Below are 25,505 nucleotides of genomic sequence, written 5' to 3'. Positions count from 1 at the left end.
CTAAAATAATTCAAATTGAATCTAATAAGGGGAGCAAGAAAACCCGAAATGACACTTTCCCTTCTGATGCACTAGAGAGAGATGGGGTTTAACATCCACTTGGCACAAACCAGATCATTTTGGGACTAACACATGGTTCAATTTTATTTCAATAATTCGCTTGCGCGATGTGGTCTTCAGCAGTGGGAGGAAACCGGAGGACCCGGAGAAACCCCATGAGGTTGGACAGACAACCCTACTCCTTGTCACGTACAACTGGGGATTTGAAACCACGCCATCTGACTCAATGACAGGCCTTATGATACAGCGCACACGTGTTAACTATTCAGCCAACGAATCCCCCTGAATCTATAAAGGGATTATCAGTATAAGTAACTGAATCCAACTTGGGAGATTATTTAAAGTTGATATAATTTTGTTATCATTTGCATGATAAAGACTAAAATCTTATCGTTGAAAAGTCACATGTTAATAAAACCAGTAATTGTTATTCCATAAATAGTTTTTGGTTTGTTACTATTTTATTTACTTATGTCAGGTTCCCACTAGAACAAGACGGAAGACAACAGTAGTGGAATCATTTCTAGATGAAGGAAAATCCAACGAGCTTAAGACAGGAAAATGTACTTTTGCATGTCATGGACATTTTTACCAAACTAGAAATGCGTTGTTATTTATGTGGATCAGTAAAAAAGTCATCTTCAGGAGTTCATCAGAAGTCTAACGTGAAAAACATCATCTCCACCTTCATATAAACATATTATAAATAGAAATCAAATGGGGTTTAGTCAATTATTAGTCAAGGCCATAATATTACTACACAATTTATTACATGATCATAAAGGAGACACCTTGAAAAAAATGAAAAAATGAAATGGGGTTTAACGTCCTACTGTTCTGCTCGGAACTGGGCTAATGAAGATGGGCATACGCCATACAGTGTGCCTACTCTTATATCGAATTCCAACTGCCAAGGGATCTTTTACATGCACACCAATGTATACAACGGACCTCGGCTTTTTCGTCCCATCCAAACAACTAGACAGCTGTCCTTGTCAGGCCCTCCGTCCTACACCACTGACAACTTTCCCGGGATATAGAGTACCCAATTAAGCACCATAGCACCCACCCACCCACCCGCACTTTCATAAATTCAATAATATCCAAGCACACAAGAGCAATATAGCTAAAATCATAACTGCAAACTAAATAATCCAAATTGAATCTATAAAGGTAAGTAAGTGAATCTATAAAGGGATTATCAGACAGTCCAAGTAATTGAATCTATAAAGGGATTATCAGACAGTCCAAGTAATTGAATCTATAAAGGGATTATCAGTACAAGTAATTAAATCCCAACTTGGGAGATTATTTATTGTTGATATAATTTTGTAATTATTTGCATGTATAAAGACGAAAATCTTATCGTTGAAACGTTGCATGTTAATAAAACAGCAATTGTTATCCCATGAATCGTTTTTGGCGTGTTACTGTTAAATAACTAACACCACTCAAAGAAGTTTTGATTTTGTTTAAACATTTAAAAATGTTGAAGCGAAAATTGCTTATTTTCTAAGAAAGTTAAAACATGATTCTTTCTAAATCTATTACAATCATAGGAATCAAACCAGCACATAACCATTCATGTAAAATAACAAGTGAATAATAGGATTTAGAAATTATCCTTTAACAAGGAATGACTTGTATTTTAAAATGCAATTATCGCTTTAAATTATCAGCATTTAGCGTGGAATAAGTCTTGAAAAGACATGGACAAGGCTTTAATGAAAAGGGGGAAAATCCGAAGAGCTTAAGACAGGAAAACGTACTCCTGCATACCATGGACATTTTTACCAAACAAGAAACATGTGGTTATGTATGTGGATCAGTCAAAATTCATCTTCATGAGTACATCAGAAGTCTAACGTGAAAAACATCATCTCCACTTTCATATAAAGATATTATAAATAGAAATCAAATGTGGTTAAACATCCTACTGTTGTGCTTCGACTGGGCTATTGAAGACAGGCATAAGCCATACAGTGTGCTATGAGGGAAATTTAGCCAGGCAGCTGCACCATGACCTACTCTTACCTATATCAATTCCAACATGCACGACCTTTTACAATAAATAGGGGGTTGGGGTGGCCAAGAGTGTAGTGCTGCGAGCTCTGGCTTGCGGTCGTGGTGACCGGTTGAAGTTGGGTTTTTAACAACCAGTTAACCGGTTCAATAATTTTTGAACTGTTACATCCTTAGTTAAAAGGAGAGAGAGAAATGGAGTTTAACATCCACTGGACACAAACTAGGTCATTTCGGGACTAACATATGGTTCAATTTTATTTCAATCGTTCGCTTGTGCGTAGGGGTCTTTAGCAGTGGGAGGAAACCGGCAGACCCAGAAAAAACCCACGAGGTTGGAAAAGAGACCCTACTCCTTGTCAAGTACAACTGGGGAATCGAAACCACGGCAAATGAACCAAAATCAAAATACAAAACACTAAATAACCACACGGCTTGGATTGAACCTAGTTAAAAAGAGACATCAAAATAATTCAGAGGAAGGCCTAGGTTGCTTGCGTTGACTAAACGTAGTTGGATGTTTATTCAACCGATATTCCTTTTCGAGATTCAACTGTAACAATATTGTAGTTGCTATTCCTATCAGAGATTCAACTGTAACAATATTGTAATTTACAAGTGATTCCTCAATTGACGTTCAGAGAATTAATATTTATAGTGGATCAGTTGAAATTATTCTTCAAATAGATTCAGAAGTCTAACGTGAAAAACATCATCTCCACCTGGGCTAGAAATAATAGACCCTCCTCCCAGCTAGTCGTCATTACATAGTCCCTGGTCAACAGGAGTCACCACTTGATAAGGCCTGCATTACTTTATCAAATTTTAAATCAAAACCATCCAATCTGATTAAAACACAGATCCTATTTCATTTCGTTTTTTATATAGTTCAAAATTTCATTTTACTTGTCGTTACTACACTAGGATCTGCAAGAGTTGTTATATAACCCTCGTTCTGTATGATGGGAGGGATTAGCCAATGAAACGGTCTGTTACGAAGAGTTTTTGGCGTTGAGGTGCACAGAACGGTGGTTAATCAAATGTCTGACATCATACGGTCAAAAGCTGTTTGTAAGACCTCTTCTAGACCTTCCACTACAACCAGTCAGATCTTCATGTTATGCAGGCCATCGAAAGTATAAAAAAACAAGCCAACAATGAGGCTGATGTCCCCCGCCGAAATCCCAAAATAAATAGATGACACATTAATTAATCGCACATTTATTTTTTTCAAAAGTATCGAGCAATCAAATTATACACTAAGTTTCAGCACTCTCTATCAGATAGAATCAAAGTTATCTTGTCCCAAAGCATCGACCAATGTTAATAATTGAACTCAGCCATGACATGACAGCAGAAAATACTCATTATCAAACTTAGTCAAGGTAATGATATAATAAAGCTATACACCAAGTGTCCTCACTCTCACTTAATTAGAACTAAAGTTATCGTGTCCCAAAGCATCAACCAATCAAATTGCTTATCCCTGCTTACTCTAAGCAAAAAATTCTCATTTTCACACTCCATCAAGGCATTCACCTAATAGCCACCTATGCCAAGTGTGAACATTCTAACTCAACTAGAATGAGAGTTATTGTGTTCTAAAGTCTCGACCAATCAAATTGCTTATCTCTGCTTAACCCAAGCACAAAATGCTCATCTTCGAACTCCATCAAGACATTAACCTAATAAACACCTACACCAAGTTTGAACATTCTAGCTCAATTAGAAAAGGAGTTAATGTGTTCCAAAGTCTCGGCCAATCAAATTGCTTATCGCTCTGCTTACCCTAAGCAGAAAATGCTCATTATCGAGACTTAGTCAAGGTATTGATATAATAAAGCTATACACCAAGTGTCCTCACTCTCCCTTTTAATTAGAACTAATGTTATCAGGTCCCAAAGCATCAACCAATCAAATTGCTTATCTCTGCTTACCCTAAGCGGAAAATGCTCATCTTCGAACTCCATCAAGGCATTGACCTAATAAACACATACACCAAGTTTGAACATTCTAGCTCAATTAGGAAGAGAGTTTTTGTGTCCCAAAAAGTGTGACGGACAGACAGACGGACAGACAGACGGACGAACCCATTTTAATAGTCCCCTGCTTTCTTCGAAAGGCGGGGGACAAAAACGAAACGAAACATAGATCTGTATTTTAATCAGATTTAAATCCATCCAAATTGTTTCCCCCCCCCCCCCCCCCCCGAGCGCTCCATTCCAGTTTTCTGATAAACCGTCCAATTGGAAACCAGAAGTTAGAATTCCTATCAAATTTCTCTAATACGGAAACTGCTGGTCAGTGAACAAACTAGAACCACAGTGGCTTGCAAATTAAGTAGAATACACTTTAATAACCACCGACCCATCCAAAAACATCCATGAAATTTACGGTACAATGCATGCCAATATCGAAAAAAGAATTTTGGGATATCAACCTTTCGTCAAAATCAGATCAGAATTGTGACCTGTAGAGTTGTCCATAAGCGAAATATTATTACTTACCACCGACCAAGTTTGAGGTCATAAAAGACATGTTACTAGATAAGTCTTCGGTATATTCACAAAACCAGATGGATTGGGTATTTTTATCGAAATGTTCCCAGAAATAAGGTATAGCTTTAGATACTGTATCTTCGTTGGAATAAACTCGTTTAAATTCATCGTAGTTGAATTCTCTGAAAATAGAACAAAAAATATTGTATAAAATTTAAATTTAGTAATTAATAAGTTAATCAACTAAATTGGCAACTTTTTGAAATGAAACAAAAATGAAATGAAAGTTCAATATCCTATCGTTCTACATCGACTGGGTAGGGCCAATTTGCTACGAGGGAAATTTTAATCAGCTGCGCTACAGACTATTCTTACATCAAATTCCAACATCAAGGGTTCTTTTAAGTGCACACAGGACTTCAGGTTTTTCGTCCCTTCCGAACAACTTGACACTGTCCTCATCAGGTCCTCCCATCCTGCACCACTGACAAGGGGCCATGCGGGAAAATCTCAAGGAACTTTCTCGGTCAACATCGAGGTCGAAATGAAATGAAGGTTTAACGTCCTACTGTTCTGCTCCGAACTGGGCTAATGAAGACGAGCATACACTATACAGTGTGCTATGAGGGAAAATTTGTCTGGACAGCGGCACTACGGCCTACTCTTATATCGAATTCCAACTGTCAAGGAATCTTTTACGTGCGCGCCAATGTGAAAAAGCAGAAACAATATAAATGTATTATTGAAAAAGATACAAAAAAATAAAAAATGAATGTAGTATTACCCTTTAGGGAAGTCAGCGAACGGATCTTTCTTTTCTTTAGGGAAGGATGGCATTTCTTCGTCAGCGGCTGGTGCAGACTCAGCTTTTGGGGCTTTCTGTAAAGACATTATACTTCTGTTAGAGCAGAATAAATAAATAGAATGAAATTATTTGAACACAACTTGTGATTTTATTAAAGATTTATTTTGTATGATGTAACGTTATTGAAATTAATGAACTACATGATTGCCTGAACATGGTGCAAGAAATGATGACATATCCATGTAAAATTTATGGCAATTATGTTTTTGAGAGAGATTAAAGTTCACTCGACACAAACTAGGTAATTTTGAGACTTAACGTATAAAATTTTATTTTAAAAATTTGCCTGCACATAGGTGTCTTTAGCGAGAGAGAAATGGGGTTTAACATCCACTCGACACAAACAAGGTCATTTGGGACTAACATATGGTTCAATTTTATTTCAATAATTCGCTTGGGCGTAGAGGTCTTTAGCAGTGGGAGGAAACTGGAGAAAACCCACGAGGTTGGACAGGCGACTCTACTCCTTGTCACATACAACTGGGGAATCGAAACCATGCCACTTGACTCAATGACAGACGTTACGAGGAGAGCATGAAGAAACAAATTTCATTCATCATGTTAACAAGATTGAAATAATTCTAATGCAATCATAATGTGAAAATATGAAATAGGGAGAAGTGGGGTTTAACAACCACTTGACACAAACTAGGTCATTTCGGGACTAACATATGGTTCAATTTTATTTGAACAATTTGATTGCGCGTAGGGGTCTTTTACCAGTGGGAGGAAACCGGAGGACCCGGAGAAAACCCACGAGGTTGAACATGCAACCCTACTCCTTGTCACGTACAACCAGGGATTCGAAACCACGCCAGTTGATCCATGACAGACCGTATGATACAACGCACACATGCTAACCATCCAACCCTCCCTAAATATGAAATACTTTACAAACCTTTTCTGCTTTTGGTGCAGGTGCTTTCTTCTCTTTAGTTTTACCACCGCCATGAATTTCAGCGTATTTCTTGGCTGAAGTCAAAATAAATGTATAAATATAAACAATTTCAAAAATTAAAGGGTGGAGAGTGTTAATGTCCACTTGACACAAACTAGGTTATTTTGGGTCTAACATATGGTACAATTTTATTTCAATAATAAAGTTAGTGTGTAGGTCTTTAGCAGTGGAGAGAATACCCAAAAGGTTAGAGGAACAAAAATGACCAAATTATGGAGGAACTGAAATGGGTTTAAACTTCCTACTGTTCTGCTCCGAACTGGGCTAATGAAACATACAGTGTGCTATGAGGGAAATTTTGCCCGGACAGCGACACTGCAGTCCTTTATATCGAATTCCATGGGATCTTTATGTGCACTCCAATGTGTACATAGGATCTTTGTTTTTCGTCCAATTTGTACGACTAGACAGTTGTCCTTGTCAGTCCCTCTGTCCTGCACCACTGACAAGGGGGAACCACACCAGAAAGAGATTCAAAGACAATTTTGATATTAACACATGAAAAACTATACAGTGGCAGGTAGCCATACTTTGGATCCAAATAGATTCAAACCGTAAGGCATAATAAAATTCAATCTGATTAGAATACAGATCTATATTTCGTTTCATTTTTAAACTTTCGATTGCCTACACTACATGAAGATCTGACCAGTTGTAGTGATAGTCGCTTCAGAGGTCATACGGGCAGCTTTTGACCCTATGATGTCAGACATTTGATTAACCAATCAGCATTGATGTTTCTAGTGGATTACCCACAGTTCAGTGCAAAACACGCCCAAAGCTCCCCGTAACAGACCGTTTCATTAGCTATTCCCCTCACATCATTCAGAACACGTCAATGATAACAACTCTTCCAGATCCTAGTGTAGTAAAAACAAGTAAAACGATTTTTTGAACTATAAAAAATGAAACGAAATAGGATCTGTGTTTTAATCATATTGAATAAAATTTAGTCTCAAAAGTTCCCCTCATCCATCCTTTTAGTGTACTTGCCTATAAAGCTCCAGAATATGTCAGATTTTAATTCATTTGATCAGGTACAAGTATCGTTATTGTCGGGACTTACAATACTACAGATGGAATTAATTCATATTCAAGCCTGGAAATAAACCACCTGTCGCAGACATTAATACACGTCCGGCACAAAGTTTAAAATCTCTAGTACAGACAGAGAAATGGGGTATAAAGTCAACTCGACACAAAAAAGGTCATTTAGGGACTAACATATGGTTCAATTTTATTTAAATAATTCCCTTGCATGCAGGGGTTTTAGCAGTGGTAGGAAACCCGAGGACTCAGAGAAAACCCAAGATGTTGGACAGGCGACCCTACTTCTTGTCACTTACAATCGGGGAATCTGAACCACGCCAGTTGACTAAATGACAGACCTTATGATACAACGCGCACGTGCTAACCATTCAGCCATCCAACCCCTACAAAATGTCTAGTACAAGTAAAATGTGTGACATGTAATCAAAAAGATAATACCCAACCCATTAATATAACAAGTTGAGTTTATAATTATATCTTTATATGATAATTTATTTACCTCCCTAACTTACACAATATGTAAATTATTACAAACGTGCCTTTTGAAGAGGATAGGTATACAAGGACCCAAGTTCACAAAGCATTCTCAGACTTAAGTTAAGAATTTACTAAACTTTCAATCTCTGTTTATGAAAAATATCTTTGATCCAGAAACACAAAATTTTGCACATAGTTTCTTATTGATGTACTTGATACATTAAAACAAAAGTTTTATAAAGGGCTATATTTCAGTTAAAATAAGGCGAACAATTTTGAGTAAATTCTTAACTGAAGTCTGAGAATGCTTTGTGAACTCGAGGCAAGGCTTAATAACGTGTCCAATATGTAAACCTCAACTATAACCAAGGAAAAGAAATTAAATGGTGTTTAACCTTGGATTTTAATATCCAAATGGCTGTCCTGAGACCCAGGTCGTACGCCACTGACAATAGGAAATCGCGATGAAGAATCTGGAGCACTTTCTCACGACCAACACAGGATCCAAGGGGTTATCAATGTTACAATGCCAGTGTCTAGCCTACTTGGCTACTGCAGCACCCAGAATGGCTAACTTAAAGAATTTAAATCTAAAGGACAGAGAGAGAAATGGGGTTAAACGTCCACTCAACACAAACTAGGTTATTTCAGGACTAACATATGGTTTAAGTTTATTTCAATAATTTGCTTGTGCTTAGGGGTCTTTAGCAGTGGGAGGAAACCGGAGGACCCAGAGAAAACATACGAGGTTGGACAGGCGACCCTACTCCTTGTCACGTACAACCGGGGATTCGAAACCACACCAGTTGACTCAATGACAGGCCTTATGATAGAGCGTGCATGCGCTACCCATTCGGCCATTCATCCCCCCCCCCATAAATCTAAAGGAGTTTCAACATCCTGTACCAAACAGACTAATTATGACAGGCATATGCCATGCAGTGAGATAAATTTTGTCCGACAGTGGCATTTCAAATTCCATCTGTCAAGGGATCATTTATGTGCACAAACGAGTACGCAAGTGAACTCTTGATTTTAACGTCTCATCTGAAGGACTAGACTCTTTTTCGATGCCAGGTCCTGTCTGTCCTGCCCCACTGACAAAGAGGATACTTGGCTCCTCAACACTAAGAGGACAAATAGAAAAACCTAGCTGAAAAATCCTAGAAATGTCTCAAATGTTGATTGTACTAAAACCTTACCATCAAATTGAGCCATTTTATCACATAAATTAATAGTTCCAATAACAGATTTAAATTCTTTCTGGTTGATGAGTGTTTTAAACCATCTGTTCACATTCTGGAAGTCATTTCTAAACGCTGGCTCCAAAACCTGAAAATTACGACAGTTAATTCTATAAAATTCCAAAAACCATGGGTCCTTTAAACAAGCATTACTATCTGGGTTTAATAAGCGAATGGAGAGCGAGAGAGATGTGTGGGGTGGGGGTGTAATGGTCACTTGACACAAACTAGGTCATTTCCAGACTAACATATGATTCAATTTTATTTCAATAATTTGCTTGCGTGTAGGAGTCTTTAGCAGCGGGAGGAAATGCGCATGCGCTAACCATTGGGCTTTAATCATCTTGAAAGTTTTCCACGATTCTAGGACATTCTAATTTCGAGCCTAGTATTCTCATCAAATTAGTACAGGTCCGTCGAAAATCCAGGAGAATCTTCAGCCCAGTCCCACGCACCGCCCATTTTGCCCCCGACACGCTGACCCCCACCAGTTGAATTGTTCCGACGAGTAGAAATATAACCTATGAAATGGCGACATGATTTTTACCAAGAGAGAGAGAAATGGGGCTTAACGTCCACTCGACAGAGACTAGGTCATTTCGGGACTAACATATGGTTTAATTTTATTTACATAATTCGCTTGTGCATAAGGGTCTTTAGCAGTGGGAGGAAACCGGAGGACCTGGAGAAAACCCACGAGGTTGGACAGGCGACCCTACTCCTTGTCACGTAGAACCGGGGAATCGAAACCCCGCCAGTTGACTCAATGACAGACCGTGTGATACAGCGTGCGCGTGCTAACCATTCGGCCATCCAACCCCCCTTTTTTTTACTAAGAGTAACTTACATATTGGTAGAGCATAAGTAGATTACAAGCCACACTAATATCAGCTTGAGATATTCTATCACCAACTAAATATGTCCTCGTTAAAAGTCTCTCATTTAATACACCTAAAGCCTTCTTGATATTTTGTTTGGCTTTCTCCGTCTCCTGTAACATAATAATAAACATGACAATTGAATATGGCGGTCAAAAAATACAACAGTCAGGGGTTTAATATAGGCTATGCCTGTTCCCCAAATACTATTCAGATACAAATCTGAATAAAAATATTGATTTAAAAATAAAAAAAAAAAAGTCAATGCATTTCGTAATTTATGTTGAAATTTGTGTTGAAACATATCATTTAATTTTTATAATAATTGTAACCATTACAATATACTCTCAATACAGATTTCAGATATTTTTCAGATGTTCCAATATCCAAATGCATTAAAATTTTTTTTACTAAATTTTGTATACAAAATCAACGAATCCTGATGGCTACTTACTCATACTCGGCTGTCACCCACAATAAAATGCAAATTTATAAATTGTTTCAGTTAAGATAATTTCAATATTTATAGATGATTTACCACAATTTGAAAGAATTCATTACTACACCTACCTTTCCCAACGGGAACCTTTTTTAGGAATTGACTGTCTCTATTCGTTTCGCCGAATTTGAAGTCAGCTGGAATAGTCAGTTTAGCACCACTATATTGGGCAGCTATCAGAGCTTTATACGCCCTGAAGTTGTTTGGGAAAGTATACAAAATCAACGAATCCTGATGACCACAAATGAAGTATATCCAGCCAAACAATTTTTTCCTCAATATCAAACCGATTACAAATTATAGACGAACCTGTTTGTTAAATTGTACTAATCCAAGACAAGGGAAGACCCACGTACAGGCATTTGGTAAAACTTCATTATCTCCAAAGTTTATCCACTGTAACACTTCAGCAGCATTCTGAGGATTTTCTCCATTTAATTTTGCATTGCCAACTAAAATGAAAACAAAAGTATTAAATGGTGGAATTCTGAAACATTTAGGGATTTAACATATCTTTCAGCTTCACCTGTGCTAGGGTCTGCACCACCTGGGCAAGGGTCTGCACCACCCGGGCTAGAGTCTGCACCACCTGGGCTAGAGTCTGCACCACCTGGGCTAGAGTCTGCACCACCTGGGCTAGGTCCCCCCCACCTGGGCAAGGATCTGCACCACCTGGGCTAGGTTCCCCACCACCTGGGCTAAAACAACAATGTGCCTTTAAAAGACAACCATTGACAAGACAGTGTTTTTGCCTACTTTTAACATCAAGATTTCTTGTACGAAATGAATGATTATCAGACGTGGTTTCCCCTTATCAGTGGTGCAGGATGGTACAAAAAAAACAAGATACTGTGTACACATTTGGTCATGGTATTATAAATGTAAGTTTCATCATTGTTGGGATAATTCTTACCGTATGCAGCAATAGCGTTACTTTCAAACAATGCAACTCCATCTTTTGACTCAAAGGCGGGTACCTGGAAAGACACATTAATAATGCATTATAATAAGAGCTATAAATATGCCTTAGTCTCGGTTGTCCAGTACTGTTCCCATGGAAACTTTTCATCTTAAAACAGTTATAACTTAGCCCACAAACTTCGAACAAAATTTTCAATATATTCCTTTATCATCTGTTTGGCAGTGTATATTTTGCCGTCCAACGTTTCTTTACTTTATTTACTATTTAGCCTATTTAGCCGTCACTTCCATTTGACATGCACAGTTGTCTGATTCCTGGACTTATCAGTGGCAATGATGCAATTGTATTCTTCCTTTGTCTAACTTTGCTTCTTTCTCCTTTCTTATAAGGAAGCAAATAGCCATACTTGAATTCCTTATGGTAGAAACTGGAGAATTATTTTTAAAAGAAAATAAGATAATAAATTTAAATTGTAGAAAAGCATTTAGAATATTATTCTATTTTGGTCGAGGGCGCATTTCTGCGGATTTTGGTTTTTAATTTAAGTACTTAGACTGTCAGTGGTTTATGTTTTTCCCATAAAATCGTGCTTCTGCGCCGAACTTGAAAGGCGAGTTTTTAATGTTCCAAAATGGTGGAATATATCAGGAATCTGACAACTGTGTATGTCGAACGGAAGTACGGCTAAATAGTAAATAAAGTAAGGAACCGTTGGACGGCAAGTATACACTTCGTATCTGTTTTAGAATTATTATAGCGAGATCAACCAGCTTTTTTTTTATCTAAATTTTACATAATACTTTTTGGGGTAAAAATGATAAAATATTAGGAGTATCCAATTGACAAATATTAAGAAAGATTAAAGTAGCTAAGTCTCTAACTCAATATCATCCAAAATCTTCAACATTGAAAACACAAATTATTTGTCAAATTAAATCAACATTCATGTTGTGATCTTACCGGAAAAAGACGGGCTTTTGATATCCACTATTTAAGACAAAATAAACATTTTACCATTGGTACACGAATCGTGTACCATAATGTGCTTCAGCTCCAGTTGTATCAAGAGACTCGAGGGATGAGGCTAGACACATTGAGCCAAATCAAACGGCGGATGTAGACTGGAATAACCAGACGCTAGAAATTTGCACTCGCTTGAGACTGCTGGCTTATTTCGCCGAACATAACTGATTTGAAATTGGAGTAAAAACGGAAACCATTGAATGTAAATCAGTTTATATACATTCATATTACAGAATTATATGCGTTGCGACCCACTTTTGTCAATTTCTAGGTCCCAAATGTTAGTGATTTAGCTCCTTTAATATCCAGATGTTGTAGGCTGGAAATTAGGTCCACCTCACAGACCGGCACAATCAAAACAGGCCTATTTCCAGTTGGTGGCAGTAACGTGGAGAAGAGTGGGGGAGAGTAAATTAAAACTAATGGGAGTCCTTATTTACTATCCCCTTCTTACATTACTAAATAATAAATTGGCAGATGGTTGCATCACTTACTGGTCGGCCACCTACTCATACTCGGCTGTCACCCACGATAAAATGCTAATTTATAAATTGTTTCAGTTAAGATTATTTCAATATTTATAGATGATTTACCACAATTTGAAAGAATTCATTACTACACCTACCTTTCCCAACGGGAACTTTTTTAGGAATTGACTGTCTCGATTCGTTTCGCCGAATTTGAAGTCAGCTGGAATAGTCAGTTTAGCACCACTATATTGGGCAGCTATCAGAGCTTTATACGCCCTGAAGTTGTTTGGGAAAGTATACAATGTCTGTAAATAAAACCAAAATATTTATTTCACATTGAACAAATATTATGTGGGCATGTCGTGATGGAAAATTTATTGTAATTCAGCATGAGATTGCTTAGATATTACAAGGATTAAATACATGCTGCCGGTTTCTACTTACACCCGACGCCATGTTCCCGATTAAAGGAAGTTACGTTGCAAGTCAATATCCGACGCCTGCGCACAAAGGCATCCGTATTCCTTCAATGCCCGGATGTCATAGTTACAGGAAAGTGCATGTTGGAAATATTAGGGATAGCACTTTAGTCGGAATTTATAATTTAAAATGGTAAGTTTGGGATTCCAAAGGTGGAATAATAGGTGCCCCAAATGTTGAATTACCAATCGGCCATATTAATTCTTGAGAATTATGAGAGATTTCTGGTGAAATCTCGAACGGTTTCAGGTTTCCAGACCGTCATCATAATCATATCATCTGACAATTCCTGAAAAGGATCATCAACACTGTTTTGTACTGCCAGAGGCGTTGCAGTTTACATGGTAGTAGCAGTAATTATGCACATAGTTCAAATTCTCTGTCTGTTCTGTTATGGCCAATGCATTCATATTTTTGCACAGGCATTATTAGCTATCCATATTAATTTGATATAAAAACCCATCTTCATTAACTTAACTTAAAACCTGGTTGGTGCAAACACAAGTACAGTCAGTAGTTAACCATTAATCCCCATTTTACTTTAGTTCCTTGAATTTGATTACAATTATAATACAATATTTAGTGAAATTGTGTAGGGTTATGAAGGTAGCCTAGCCCAAGCCTAACCTAAGGCCTGGGTAGCAATTCGACACTTTCTTTCACACCTCTACCTGTTTCTGTGGTCGTCGTCGTAGAGACATGAAATTTTCAGGGGATCAGTGCTCAGGCTGACCTTAAAAATATCTTTGTTTCACCAAACCCGACCCACAATCGAGGAGAGGGGTCGGTAGGTCGGGTTTTTTTTCAGATTTTTTTTTTCAAGAGCTAATTTGACAGCTTGATAATTTTCCGGGTGCAAACATTTGTTTTATTTTATTGGCAAACAAATCAATGACATCGGGATTTTTCTTGATGCACGACTCGCACACAAATTGCGACAAACTCACGTTTGAAACTCCCTCAACACGTTTTTAACGATCGTGCGGGTTGTGCCTTCATTTTTCTCGAGAACGGATATTGAAAATATCGTCGTCATGTTTAAAACGACGCCCCACAGACATAGAGGCAGAATCATTTCGTGGGAATGGACGTGCTTTCGTCTGCAACCATTTTGTTGAGAAGCGACACCTATGACGCTTTCGTCTTGATCAACCAGTTTCAATAATGTATCAAACCATAGCCATAGTAAAGGGAAATAACTCTCGTGATATATTTCAGGTTGACACACAAAATAAAATAAAAAGATCGCGGAAAAGTGCAATAAAATAATTTAAGTCGGGGGTGGTTTTAGTTAGTCGGTCGCGTTAGGCGAAACAAAGATATTTTTAAGGTCAGCCTCACTCGTATTCTGGGAGGTAGTCTAGTGCCAGTGTTTGTTGAATGTTGACAGTTGAACATTTTGTTCGTTTTTTGGTCTTACTAATATGCAGTTTCTCACATTTACAGTACACATGAAAGTACTACAGTAGCCTGGCCCAACCATATGATCTAGGTAGCAATTCTTGATCAATGCTCACTCACAACCTGTTGTTGACAGTTGAATTTCTTGTTTTTATTTTTGGTGTAGATGCATATCTTTCCAGAAAAGCTTCTTCCCAATTCTTCCCCTTGTCAGTGATCTCTTGGCAGTTGGAATTCGATATAAGAGTAGGCTGTAGCGCCGCTGCCCGGACAAAATTTCCCTCATAGCACACTGTATGGCGTATGCCCGTCTTCATTAGCCCAGTTTAGGAGCAAAACAGTAGGACGTTAAACCCCATTTCATTTCATTTCTTCCCAATTCTCTCAGGCAAGTGATTGATGAAATATATGTACCAGGTGTACACACCCGGTATTCACTAACTAGTCACTAGCGTGGTTCTCCATATTAGCACTTCAAATAAATCAAATGGGCTTTTGCTCACACTCTCCTTGGCATGCATGAAATCATATTTGGTGGAGATTTTTATTAACCACCTTACCATATCTTATCACTCGTTTTTTGTATTTTAGAGGAGAGCCGAATTAAAGCTCCCCTTCAAGGAACAAATTGAAAAATTCTCTCCTGTAAAAAAGCTCTCCCAGTTTCGATAAGAAGAGTGATTCAGAAATTAAGTAGAGTGATCTAATATTAAGGAGAGTGATTAGTTGTATGTAAATGGAAGATCAATAACTACATGTAAGGTGTCATTCCTGGTTACATGAATGACAATAAACATCGTCTGCTAAATATTAGCACTCGAGTCGTATGGTCAAAAATGTTTGCTATTGTCTAAAACTACTTATCAGTAGGCAAAAAAACAAACCAATGTCTTTACTGTGGTTACCTAACAGACCCTATGTTTTTTAGCCCTATTCACTGACCCTAAACTCTTCTGTATTCATTTCCCAGTCCCTATAAAACTCAGTCTTTGGAGAAATTCCAACATTTCTTAGTATTCTTACAAATCTTACTCATTAAATAAGCTAGAAATCTTAAAGGGGCATTATGGAAGAGTAGGTAAAGAGCTGGCAGTTCTCACTATAATAGTTTTAAAAAAAAAATAATGTAAAGGGAATATGCTGAAAATTTCAGTCAAATTTCTCAACTTTTAATCAAGATATTAGCGATTGAATTTTAGGCATAGCCTCGATTATCATTACTAAAGTCGATATGATAAAAAAAATAGTCTCAATTATCCATTTTTGGATTTAATCATCATGGAGCGTTGAGCAGCAGATCGGATTCAAATCCAGTGAAAATCTGACACATAATATGTCATCACTCATCATGAGTTGATTAATATCTTTTCATGTTAAAGGACAATATTGGTGTCAGTCATTATCACATATGTGATAGAACTGTTTAAACACATTCCAAATATAATTTTAACACAGAGATCAATTCTTTTTATGAATTTTCAGATAGCCTTTCACAGTCTCACACAACAACTTTTGGTCTTCCTCATGTACATGTATCTGTTATCTCTCGTCACTTCAGTGATAACTCATGTTTTCCTTTTGCGTTTGTCACTTCCGATGGTTGGAACCGTGATTATGCATCTATCGTAGCAATGATCTCTGTGTTAAAATTATATTAGGAACATGCTTAACCAATTCTATCACACAAATGTGATGTGATATTGTCCTTTAATAAATATCTAATTTTGGAAAATGGTGGCTGTAATAACCGAAAGGCACGCATTAGGTTTAAAATTTCAACGGATTCGGATTAAGCATCAAATTTTGTCTTAAGAAGCATTCGTAGTGTCAGTATTGTGTGAAAAATTGTCATATTTACCCCTTATTTCTGAAGCAATGGCCCGAAAAATCCCTCTCTGGCCATTGCTGGATTGACTTACCGGTACTTGAGCTTTTGAGGGAGTGTGTCTATACTTCCTGTTCAGCAACATGGCAGCCCTTTGTTTAATGTTTCGTGAGTCATGACGTAACGGGTCGTAACGTTTTGTAAACAATGTGGAGCTCTGTTTACCCGAATGACATTGTTACGCAGTTAGGTATTGGATGTTAATCGAACTATTGACAGGAGGTTGGATGGCCGAATGGTTAGCACGCACGCGCTGTATCATAAGGCCTTGAGTCAACTGGCATGGTTTCAAATCCCCGGTTGTACGTAACAAGGAGTAGGGTCGCCTGTCCAGCCTCGTGGGTTTTCTCCGGGTCCTCCGGTTTCCTGCCACTGCTAAAGACCCCTTTGCGCAAGCAAATTTTTGAAATAAAATTTAACCATATGTTAGTCCTGAAATGACCTATATTGTGTCGAGTGGACATTAAACCCCATCTCTCTCTCTCTTTCTCTCTCTCTCTCTCTCTCTTTCTCTCTCTCTCTCGAACTATTGACCAGTTATAATTTGGAACAGAAATTTGTTTTCATTACGGCAGTGCTTGAGTGGGATTAGGTCTAATCAAATGAAATGCTGAGAGGAGTATGCAGCAGACCATATTTCTGATATAGCCAATACAAACCAATAGCACCTATGACTATAACATAAATTTTGGATGTGCTCCATTTTAATGCGATTGAATTCAAGTCGTGAGATTATCTACCTCTGATATTTGTCAGTGCCCCTGAACCTGTGATATGAAAGGTTATACTTTGCTGTAATGATAATAATATTATAAGCTTATACATGTAGGTTAAATTGTGTGTTCTTATATTAGTTTTAAACATACATTATGCAAGAGCTAAATCTGCCTATTGCAGGTCTTTCTTTAGGCCTGAAATGTTTTCTAAATTATTAATTAGACATTAATTATCTGATCCAGGCCTTAATCAACTTTCGATGGCATCAGATTTCTCCGATATTAAATAGATTAGAATGGTTCAGCGATACTTTGATTTAATCAATTATGGAGGACCGAGACTTAGCTTCGATCAACCAGTACGGTGGTTGAAATCATTGCACACGTCTGTCAAACCTTCAAAGGCTAATATCTTTGCTTGCAATAGAGTAATTTGAATGAAATTTTCAAATTATTCATTTTACATCATCTACTTTCGAACTATTATAGCAAGAATGGCTAGTTCTTTATCTAAATCTTACATAATGTATCTTTAATTTAACAAAAAAAACATTTATTGTCATATATGTTTGTCGATTATGATTGATTGATGGAGGGTGTGTTATAAAATGATTTAACGGTTGCTATTTTGTTTATTTTACAGGGGAATGAAAACAGCCTTCCATTAGAACTTTGTTCTACCTGTAAGTTTTACAATCATTTTACTACTCCCCTATGCGTTCTATAATTAAATCAATATTTTGTGTGAATGAATTCGTGCGTACACTTCCCTTGTATGTGCTGTATTGACTACCATCTGTGCCTTTGAAATGAAATACACCAGTGTTAGGTTGTAATATTATCAGAGTGAAATCATAAGTAGTCATATTGATTCCTTTTCACTATCTGGGGAATTAATCCTGCGTTAGGTGAAGCATGTCTGATAATTATTTATTTTCTATCACTAGTATCTGTGAATTAATTCAGAGCTTCCCAACTTTTTCTACACTTGGGACTTTTTATTAATCTCTGAGGCCTTTCTTATCTGCATTAACAGACACTGTTCAGACAGCTTTCCTATGTTAGTGGTGTTAGGGGGAGAGAAAAAAGGGTTTTAAGAAACTAGGTCATTTCGGGACTAACATGGTTCAGTTTTATTTCAATAATTCACTTGCGCATTGGAGTCGTTAGCGGTTGTGGGTTGGATGGCTGAACGGATAAGCGTGCGCTGTATCATACATGTAAGGTCTGCCATTGAGTCAACTGGCGTGGTTTCCATTCCCCGGTTGTACGTGTCAAGAAGTAGAGTCGCCTGTCCAACCTCATGGATTTTCTCCGGGTACTCTGGTTTCCTTGCATTGCTAAAGGCCCCAACGCGCAAACAAATTACAGAAATGAAACTGAACCATGTGTTAGTCCCAAAATGACCCGGAGATAACCCACAAGGTTACTAACAATAGTAACATGTACATGTACGTAGAGTTTACACTAACTCTTTTTGCAAACTGATCCAAAAGCAAGTTACATCATCAACTCATAGCAAGATGATCACCATTCCTAATCATGCGACTCCTCTGCTACCAGTTTCGACGAGGTTAAATATACGAAGGGTTAGCGCATGCACGTTGTATCATAAGGTCTGTCATTGAGTCAACTTGCGTGGTTTCGATCCCAAGGAGTAGGGGTATCTGTTCAACCTCGGGGGTTTTCTTCAGGTCCTCTGGTTTTCCTCCCACTGTTAAAGCACCCTACGCGTGAATTATTGAAATAAAATTGAACCATATGTTAGTCCCGAAATGACCTAGTTTGTGTCAAGTGGATGTTAAACCCCATTTCTCTCTGCTACCAGTTACTGAAATTTATTGCGCAAATAAAAGACAACAATTTTACTTCACAAACCCTCTTTTTCCCCTGCTGATCCCTTTAATTTTGCGAATCTCCAAAATTGTTTCTTCGACCCTCAAGCGTCCACTGAAATAATTGATCCATATTATCAGTTATATAATATTTAAATTATTTAAAGGGACATTATGGGAGATTAGATAAAGAGTTGACAATTCTCATTATAAGAAATAAAATATAGATAATGTAAAGGGAATTTGCTGAAAATTTCAGTCAAATTGATCCACTCGGAACCAAGGTATTAGCGATTGAATTCCTAGCCTCGATCATCATTACTAAAGTTGGTACGATAAGAAACTTTGATTATCCATTTTGACGTTAATTCATCCATCACAAAATGTATTCAAATCCTGTAAATATCGCAGGCTAAAGATGACATCGAGAGTTGATTATGGTCTGGATTATTTAGATAACATTTCAGACCTAGAAAAAGACCTGCAATAGGCAGATTTAGCTCTTGCTTAATGTATGTTTTTAAAGTTGACTTTCAAAGATTGGATAAAAATGAGAATGAAATGATGTTTTACGTTCAATTTTATTAATTAATTAAAATGTTTTTTACAGTTGATGCAGATGAGATTAAACGTTTAGGAAAAAGATTTCGTAAACTTGATCTTGATAATTCTGGTTCTCTAAGTGTTGAAGAATTTATGACGTTACCGGAACTACAACAGAATCCACTAGTTCAGAGAGTAATAGATATTTTTGATACAGACGGTAATGGTGAAGTAGATTTTAAAGGTTTGTACCGTTTCATTTTGATTATTGGGTCTATTTTGCTGGGGAGCCACAATGGCTAAGTGGGTAAGATGCTGGGAGTCACGGTGGCTAGGTGGTTAAGACGTTGGCTCGCTAGCTTGGAGGTTGGGTGTTCGATCCCTGCATTGGCCGAGAAAGTTCATCGGGATTTTAGGATGTGCTTGTGAGAGAGACTAATATAACCAAGACTATAATACTATCCCTTTGAAAACTCTCCTGCATTGGCCGAGAAAGTTCATCAGGATTTTCCAATGTAGTTTCCCCTTGTCATTGGTGCAGGACAAGAGGGCCTGACAAGGACAGCTGTCTAGTCTTTCGGATGAGACAAAAAACCTAGGTCCCGTGTACACATTGATGTGCACATAAAAGATCCCTTGGCAGTTGGAATTTGATATGAGAGTAGGTCATGGTACTGCTGCCCGGGCAAAATTTCCCACATAGCACACTGTATGGCGTATGGCCATCTTCATTAGCCCAGTTGGAGCAGAACAGTAAGACTTTAAACTAAACCCCATTTCGTTTCACTTTCATTTCATTTCCATTTTGCTGCAGGCCTTGCAGAGTGAGGTTACTGACGGAATGCCTACGTCATATGGCTCTCCTACAAGTCAGTGGGGTCTACTCAATCCAGCGGCTCTCCCGAATTTAGCAGCGGTCAGAGCTCTCTTGATTTTTTCCCTTGGGTTTCGACTTTCAATTATCTAATTGGTCAAATATGACGTAATTTATTATAATGAATGGTTACTAAGCCAAATGATGCAAAAGTAATTTTCCACCACAAGTGATCTGTTTTTCACACAGAACCAGTTATGTTTTCATTTTATAAATCTTTTTATGTGTCAATCCATCACTCATTTATTTGAGTGCGTGAGATACATGTATGACTCTATACAAAGTATGAATCTAATAATTAAAGATACAATATGTTCGCAAAGACCATATGCTCACACAAAACAAGGATCATCTTCATGAAAATAGAGCTGCCAGCATATTTGAATAGTCCACGGCTTACATGTATAAGCTTTTCAAAAATGCAATTCTTTTTAAATTTGTCGTATCCTCTGGGGTTTGGCTCATTCACAGCAACGAGAAGGCTTTTGTGCCAGTACTACAAAATGAAGTTGTGCGACAAGTACCTGGTTTCATATAGTACTACATTTTGTACTTTGTCAAATCGCGGTTGTCCTACCAAAAGGCATATGCTGCAGTGTCCTTTCTGAAATTTACAAATTGTTAAAAGATTGTATTATTTTTTTATTTCAGAATTTATAGAAGGCATATCTCAATTTAGTGTAAAAGGTGACAAAGAATCCAAATTAAGATGTAAGTTATCTGCTTATTAAAGATACATTATGTACGATTTAGATAAAGAGCTGACCATTCTTGCTATAATAGTTCAAAAGTAGATGATGTAAAACTAATAATTTGAAAATTTCATTCAAATTACTCTATTGCAAGCGAAGATATTAGCCTTTGAAGGTTTGACAATAATTTCAACCACGTGTGCAATAATTTCAACCACCGTACTGGTTCATCAAAGCTAAGTCTCGGTCCTCCATATTTGATTAAATCAAAGTATCGCTGAACCATTCTAATCTATTTAATATCAGAGAAATCCAATACCATCGAGAGTTGATTAAGGCCTGGATCAGTTAATTAATGTCTAATTAATAATTTAGATAACATTTCAGGCATAATGAAAGACCAGCAATAGGCAGATTTAGCTCTTGCATAATGCATGTTTAAGATTAAATCTCTTGTTTCCATTATGTATATTCCTGGCAGTGATCTTGACCGTTTTATTAGTAAGTGCACGAGGACCGTACTATAGAGAGGGAGAGAGAAATGGGGTTTAACGTCCACTCGACACAAACTAGGTCATTTCAGGACAAACATATAGGTTCAGTTTTATTTCAATAATTTGCTTGAGCATAGGTGTCTTTAGCAGTGGCAGGAAACCGAAGGACCCAGAGAAAACTCAAGAGTTTGGACAGGCGACTGTCTTTTATCGAACCCAAAATTCAATCGCTAAATATTCGGTTGGTTGTGAATCAATTTGACTGAAATTTTCAGCAAATTGCCTTTACATTATCTAGTTTTTAACTATTATAGTGAGAACTACCAGCTCTTTATCTGATCTCCCATAATGTATCTTTAATGGCTGAAGTAATATATTATTACATTTAATAAATCTTTTATTTATTTTTTAATGTAGTTGTGTTTAAGATCTATGAAATGTATGTTTAAATCTTTCTCATTTTCTTTTATTTATTTTTTATTGTAGTTGCGTTTAAAATCTATGAAATCTGTGGTTAAATCTTTCTAATTTTCTTATATTTATTTTTTATTGTTGTTGCGTTTAAGATCTATGAAATGTATGTTTATCTATTTTTTATTGTAGTTGCATTTAAGATCTATGATATGGATAAGGACGGGTACATATCGAATGGTGAATTGTTCCAGGTGCTAAAAATGATGGTAGGAAATAATTTGAAAGATACACAGTTACAACAAATCGTGGATAAAACCATTATACACGCTGATACAGATGGCGACGGAAAAATATCTTTTGAAGAATTCTGTTCTGTAAGTTCATAAATATTTTATCTGTCGTCGGTTTTGCTCTGGGTTTGATTAACCAATCAGCATTGATGTTTCTAGTGGGTTACCCACAGTTCCATGCACCTCACACCAAAAATCCGCCATAACAGACCGTTTCATTGGCTAATCCATCACATCATCCAGAACGTGGGTTATATAACAACTCTTCCAGATCCTAGTGTAGTAAAGACAAGTATAATGAAATTTTGAACTATAAAAAAAAGAAATGAAATAGGATCTGTGTTTTAATCAGATTGGGTTGTTGGGCTACACTAGAGCTGAAAGTGAGGGTTGAGTGTCTGAATGATCTAACGCGGGACTTCTGATTTTAAATGGAATGACTTAGATCACAACCTTGTATATGACGAGGAGTAGGGTTGCCGTCACAAGATTACTAATTTTCTCTGGATCCAGTTTCCTCCCACTGTTAATGACCCCAAGTGACATTTTGAAGAATTTTGTTCCTTAGAGAGGTCCAGTGTACAGTGTACGATTGGCGTGTATGTAAAATAAATCCCTTTGCAGTTGGACTTCGATATAAAAGTAGGCCGTACTGCCGCTGTCCTGGCAAAATGTCCCTTATAGCACAGTGTATGGCGTATGCCCGTCTTCATTAACCCAGTCGGAGCCCGTCTTCATTAACCCAGTCGGAGCAGAACAGTAGGGCGTTAAACCCTGTTTAATTTCATTTTGTTTTGTTTCAGGTTGTTGGCACTATGGATGTTCACAAGAAAATGGTTGTAGATGTATAAATAGAATTACATTTGTTATTTCATTTTTATTGTTTTTCTTCCCCCCTCCCATGACAGCTTTCTCCCTTTTCAAGATGTTTCAATTCATACATTTTCAAGTTCTTACTATTACCACATGTGTCTCTTTATACTATTATCTTATCATACACTCAATAGCTAAACAATGACTTTCTCTCGTATTTACAAACAATAATAACAAAGGTTAGAGCTCAATAACCGTAACACATGGTTAGAGCTCAAAAACCGTAACACATGGTTAGAGCTCAATAACAGTAACACATGGTTAGAGCTCAATAACCATAACACATGGTTAGAGCTCAATTATCATAAGATTAAGAGCAAGGTGAAAACACTGTAATCAAAAACATGGTTAGAGCTCAATAACCATGATAATAAGGTTAGAGAACAAAAGTTAGAACTCAAGAACACGGTTAGAGCTCTAAAAACATAAAATTAAGGTTAGAAACTGAGCTAGAGCTAAAAAAAAAAAAAAAAAAAACATGGTTAGATCTCTATAAACATAAAAACAAGGTTAGAGTTCTGCCACCATAAGAACCAAGTTAGAGCTCTGTGACCCTAAAAAGACGGTTAGAATAACCATAAAACCAGGTTAGAGCTCAATAACCATCAAAATAAGCTAAGAACTCGATTACCATAAATCATGGTTAGAACTCAGTTGACTGATTGCAAACATCTATAAAACAAAGACGGGAGGCTTGAATAATATTTGTTCATTGTTGTTATTGTGGTGTTACGAAAGAGATTTCGTCTTAATTAGTTGAGTTGGAGCAGAACAGTAGGACGTTAAACTACATTTCATTTCATGACGTTATGAAAGAGTTATTTAAAATACTTGACAATATTAAGCTTTGTTACTGTGGTCTGTTACGAAAAATAGAGTTATCTGAAATAACTTGACAATATCAAGCTTTGTTATTGTGGTCTGTTACGAAAGAGAGGATTATCTGAAATACTTGACAATATCAAGCTTTGTTACTGTGGTCTGTTATGAAAGAGTTATCTGAAATAATTAGAGGATATTAAGGTTTGTTATTGTGGTCTGTTTATGCAAGAGAAAGTTATCTTTAGCCATTAAGTTCATATAGGATAAAACCACACACTAAATGTTAATATATCTGTTATTTCCTATCTATAATTCATAATATATCATTATCATATATAGCATCATCTGTATATCTTAGGTTTTCATATTATATTATATTATATGGTATTTTGACTTTAAGACAATACCGTATATGGTATTTTGACTTCAAAACTGTACCATATATGGTACATGGTTTTTGACTTTAAAACAGTACCATATATGGTATTGGGACTTCCATCCTGTACCTTATATGGTATTTTGACTTCAAAACTGTACCATATATGGTATTATCACTTTAAAACTGGACAGTTCATTAATTTCTTTAAAATTGTTACTATTTTCGTTTTATGAATGATTTTTATTATCTGAGATCTGTATGTAGAATGTCTCTTTAAATTGCAACAGTACCTCATATGAGTTTAGGCATAGGCATAGACATAAATGGAATGTCTCTTTAAGATACTGTACCTCATATGGATTGGGCATGGACATAGCAGCTTTGATTTCCTGTATTTGTATGTTAATTCAGTTATAGTGTTATAGCTACAGAAATTAAATTACTATTTGAATTCAATACTGGAATTAAATAACTATTTGAATTCGGATATGGCTACTGGAATTATTTGAATTGAGTTTAGATATTGCTACTGGAATTGCTATTTCAATAAAGTTTAGATATTTCTACTGGAATTAAATGATTATTTGAATTCAGTATTGAAATTAATTAACTATTTGAATTCAGATATAGCTGCTGTAATTAAATAACTATTTGAATTCAGCATTGAAATTAATTAACTATTTGAATTCAGCATTGAAATTAATTAACTATTTGAATTCAGGTATAGCTACTGTAATTAAATAACTATTTGAATTCAGCATTTGAATTCAGCATTGAAATTAATTAACTATTTGAATTCAGGTATAGCTACTGTAATTAAATAACTATTTGAATTCAGCAT

The 25,505-nt window shown here is 36.7% G+C and overlaps 2 protein-coding genes across 2 annotated transcripts; one reads left to right on the top strand and one right to left on the bottom strand.

Moving 5' to 3' along the window:
* Positions 1-4,744: 4,744 nt before the first annotated feature.
* Positions 4,745-13,511, bottom strand: LOC126821633 (elongation factor 1-gamma). The gene is made up of 7 exons (XM_050550093.2): positions 13,411-13,511; positions 13,122-13,271; positions 11,465-11,528; positions 10,861-11,003; positions 10,022-10,165; positions 9,128-9,262; positions 4,745-4,762 (listed from the first exon to the last, which is right to left on the bottom strand). Exons 1-7 carry the CDS (start codon positions 13,420-13,422, stop codon positions 4,745-4,747), a joined length of 666 nt encoding a protein of 221 aa, XP_050406050.1. The 5' UTR covers positions 13,423-13,511.
* Positions 13,483-25,417, top strand: LOC126822136 (calcineurin subunit B type 1). The gene is made up of 6 exons (XM_050550911.2): positions 13,483-13,578; positions 18,092-18,131; positions 19,894-20,070; positions 21,352-21,411; positions 22,490-22,674; positions 23,394-25,417. The coding sequence occupies exons 1-6, from the start codon at positions 13,576-13,578 to the stop codon at positions 23,439-23,441; spliced, it is 513 nt and encodes a 170-aa protein (XP_050406868.1). The 5' UTR covers positions 13,483-13,575; the 3' UTR covers positions 23,442-25,417.
* The last annotated feature ends 88 nt before the right edge of the window (positions 25,418-25,505 follow it).

Source organism: Patella vulgata, chromosome 5, assembly GCF_932274485.2.
Source record: "Patella vulgata chromosome 5, xgPatVulg1.2, whole genome shotgun sequence".
Taxonomy (NCBI): Eukaryota; Metazoa; Mollusca; class Gastropoda; family Patellidae; genus Patella; species Patella vulgata.
The sequence above is the reverse complement of the archived record's forward strand: the minus strand, read 5'-3'. Positions and strand labels throughout refer to the sequence as shown.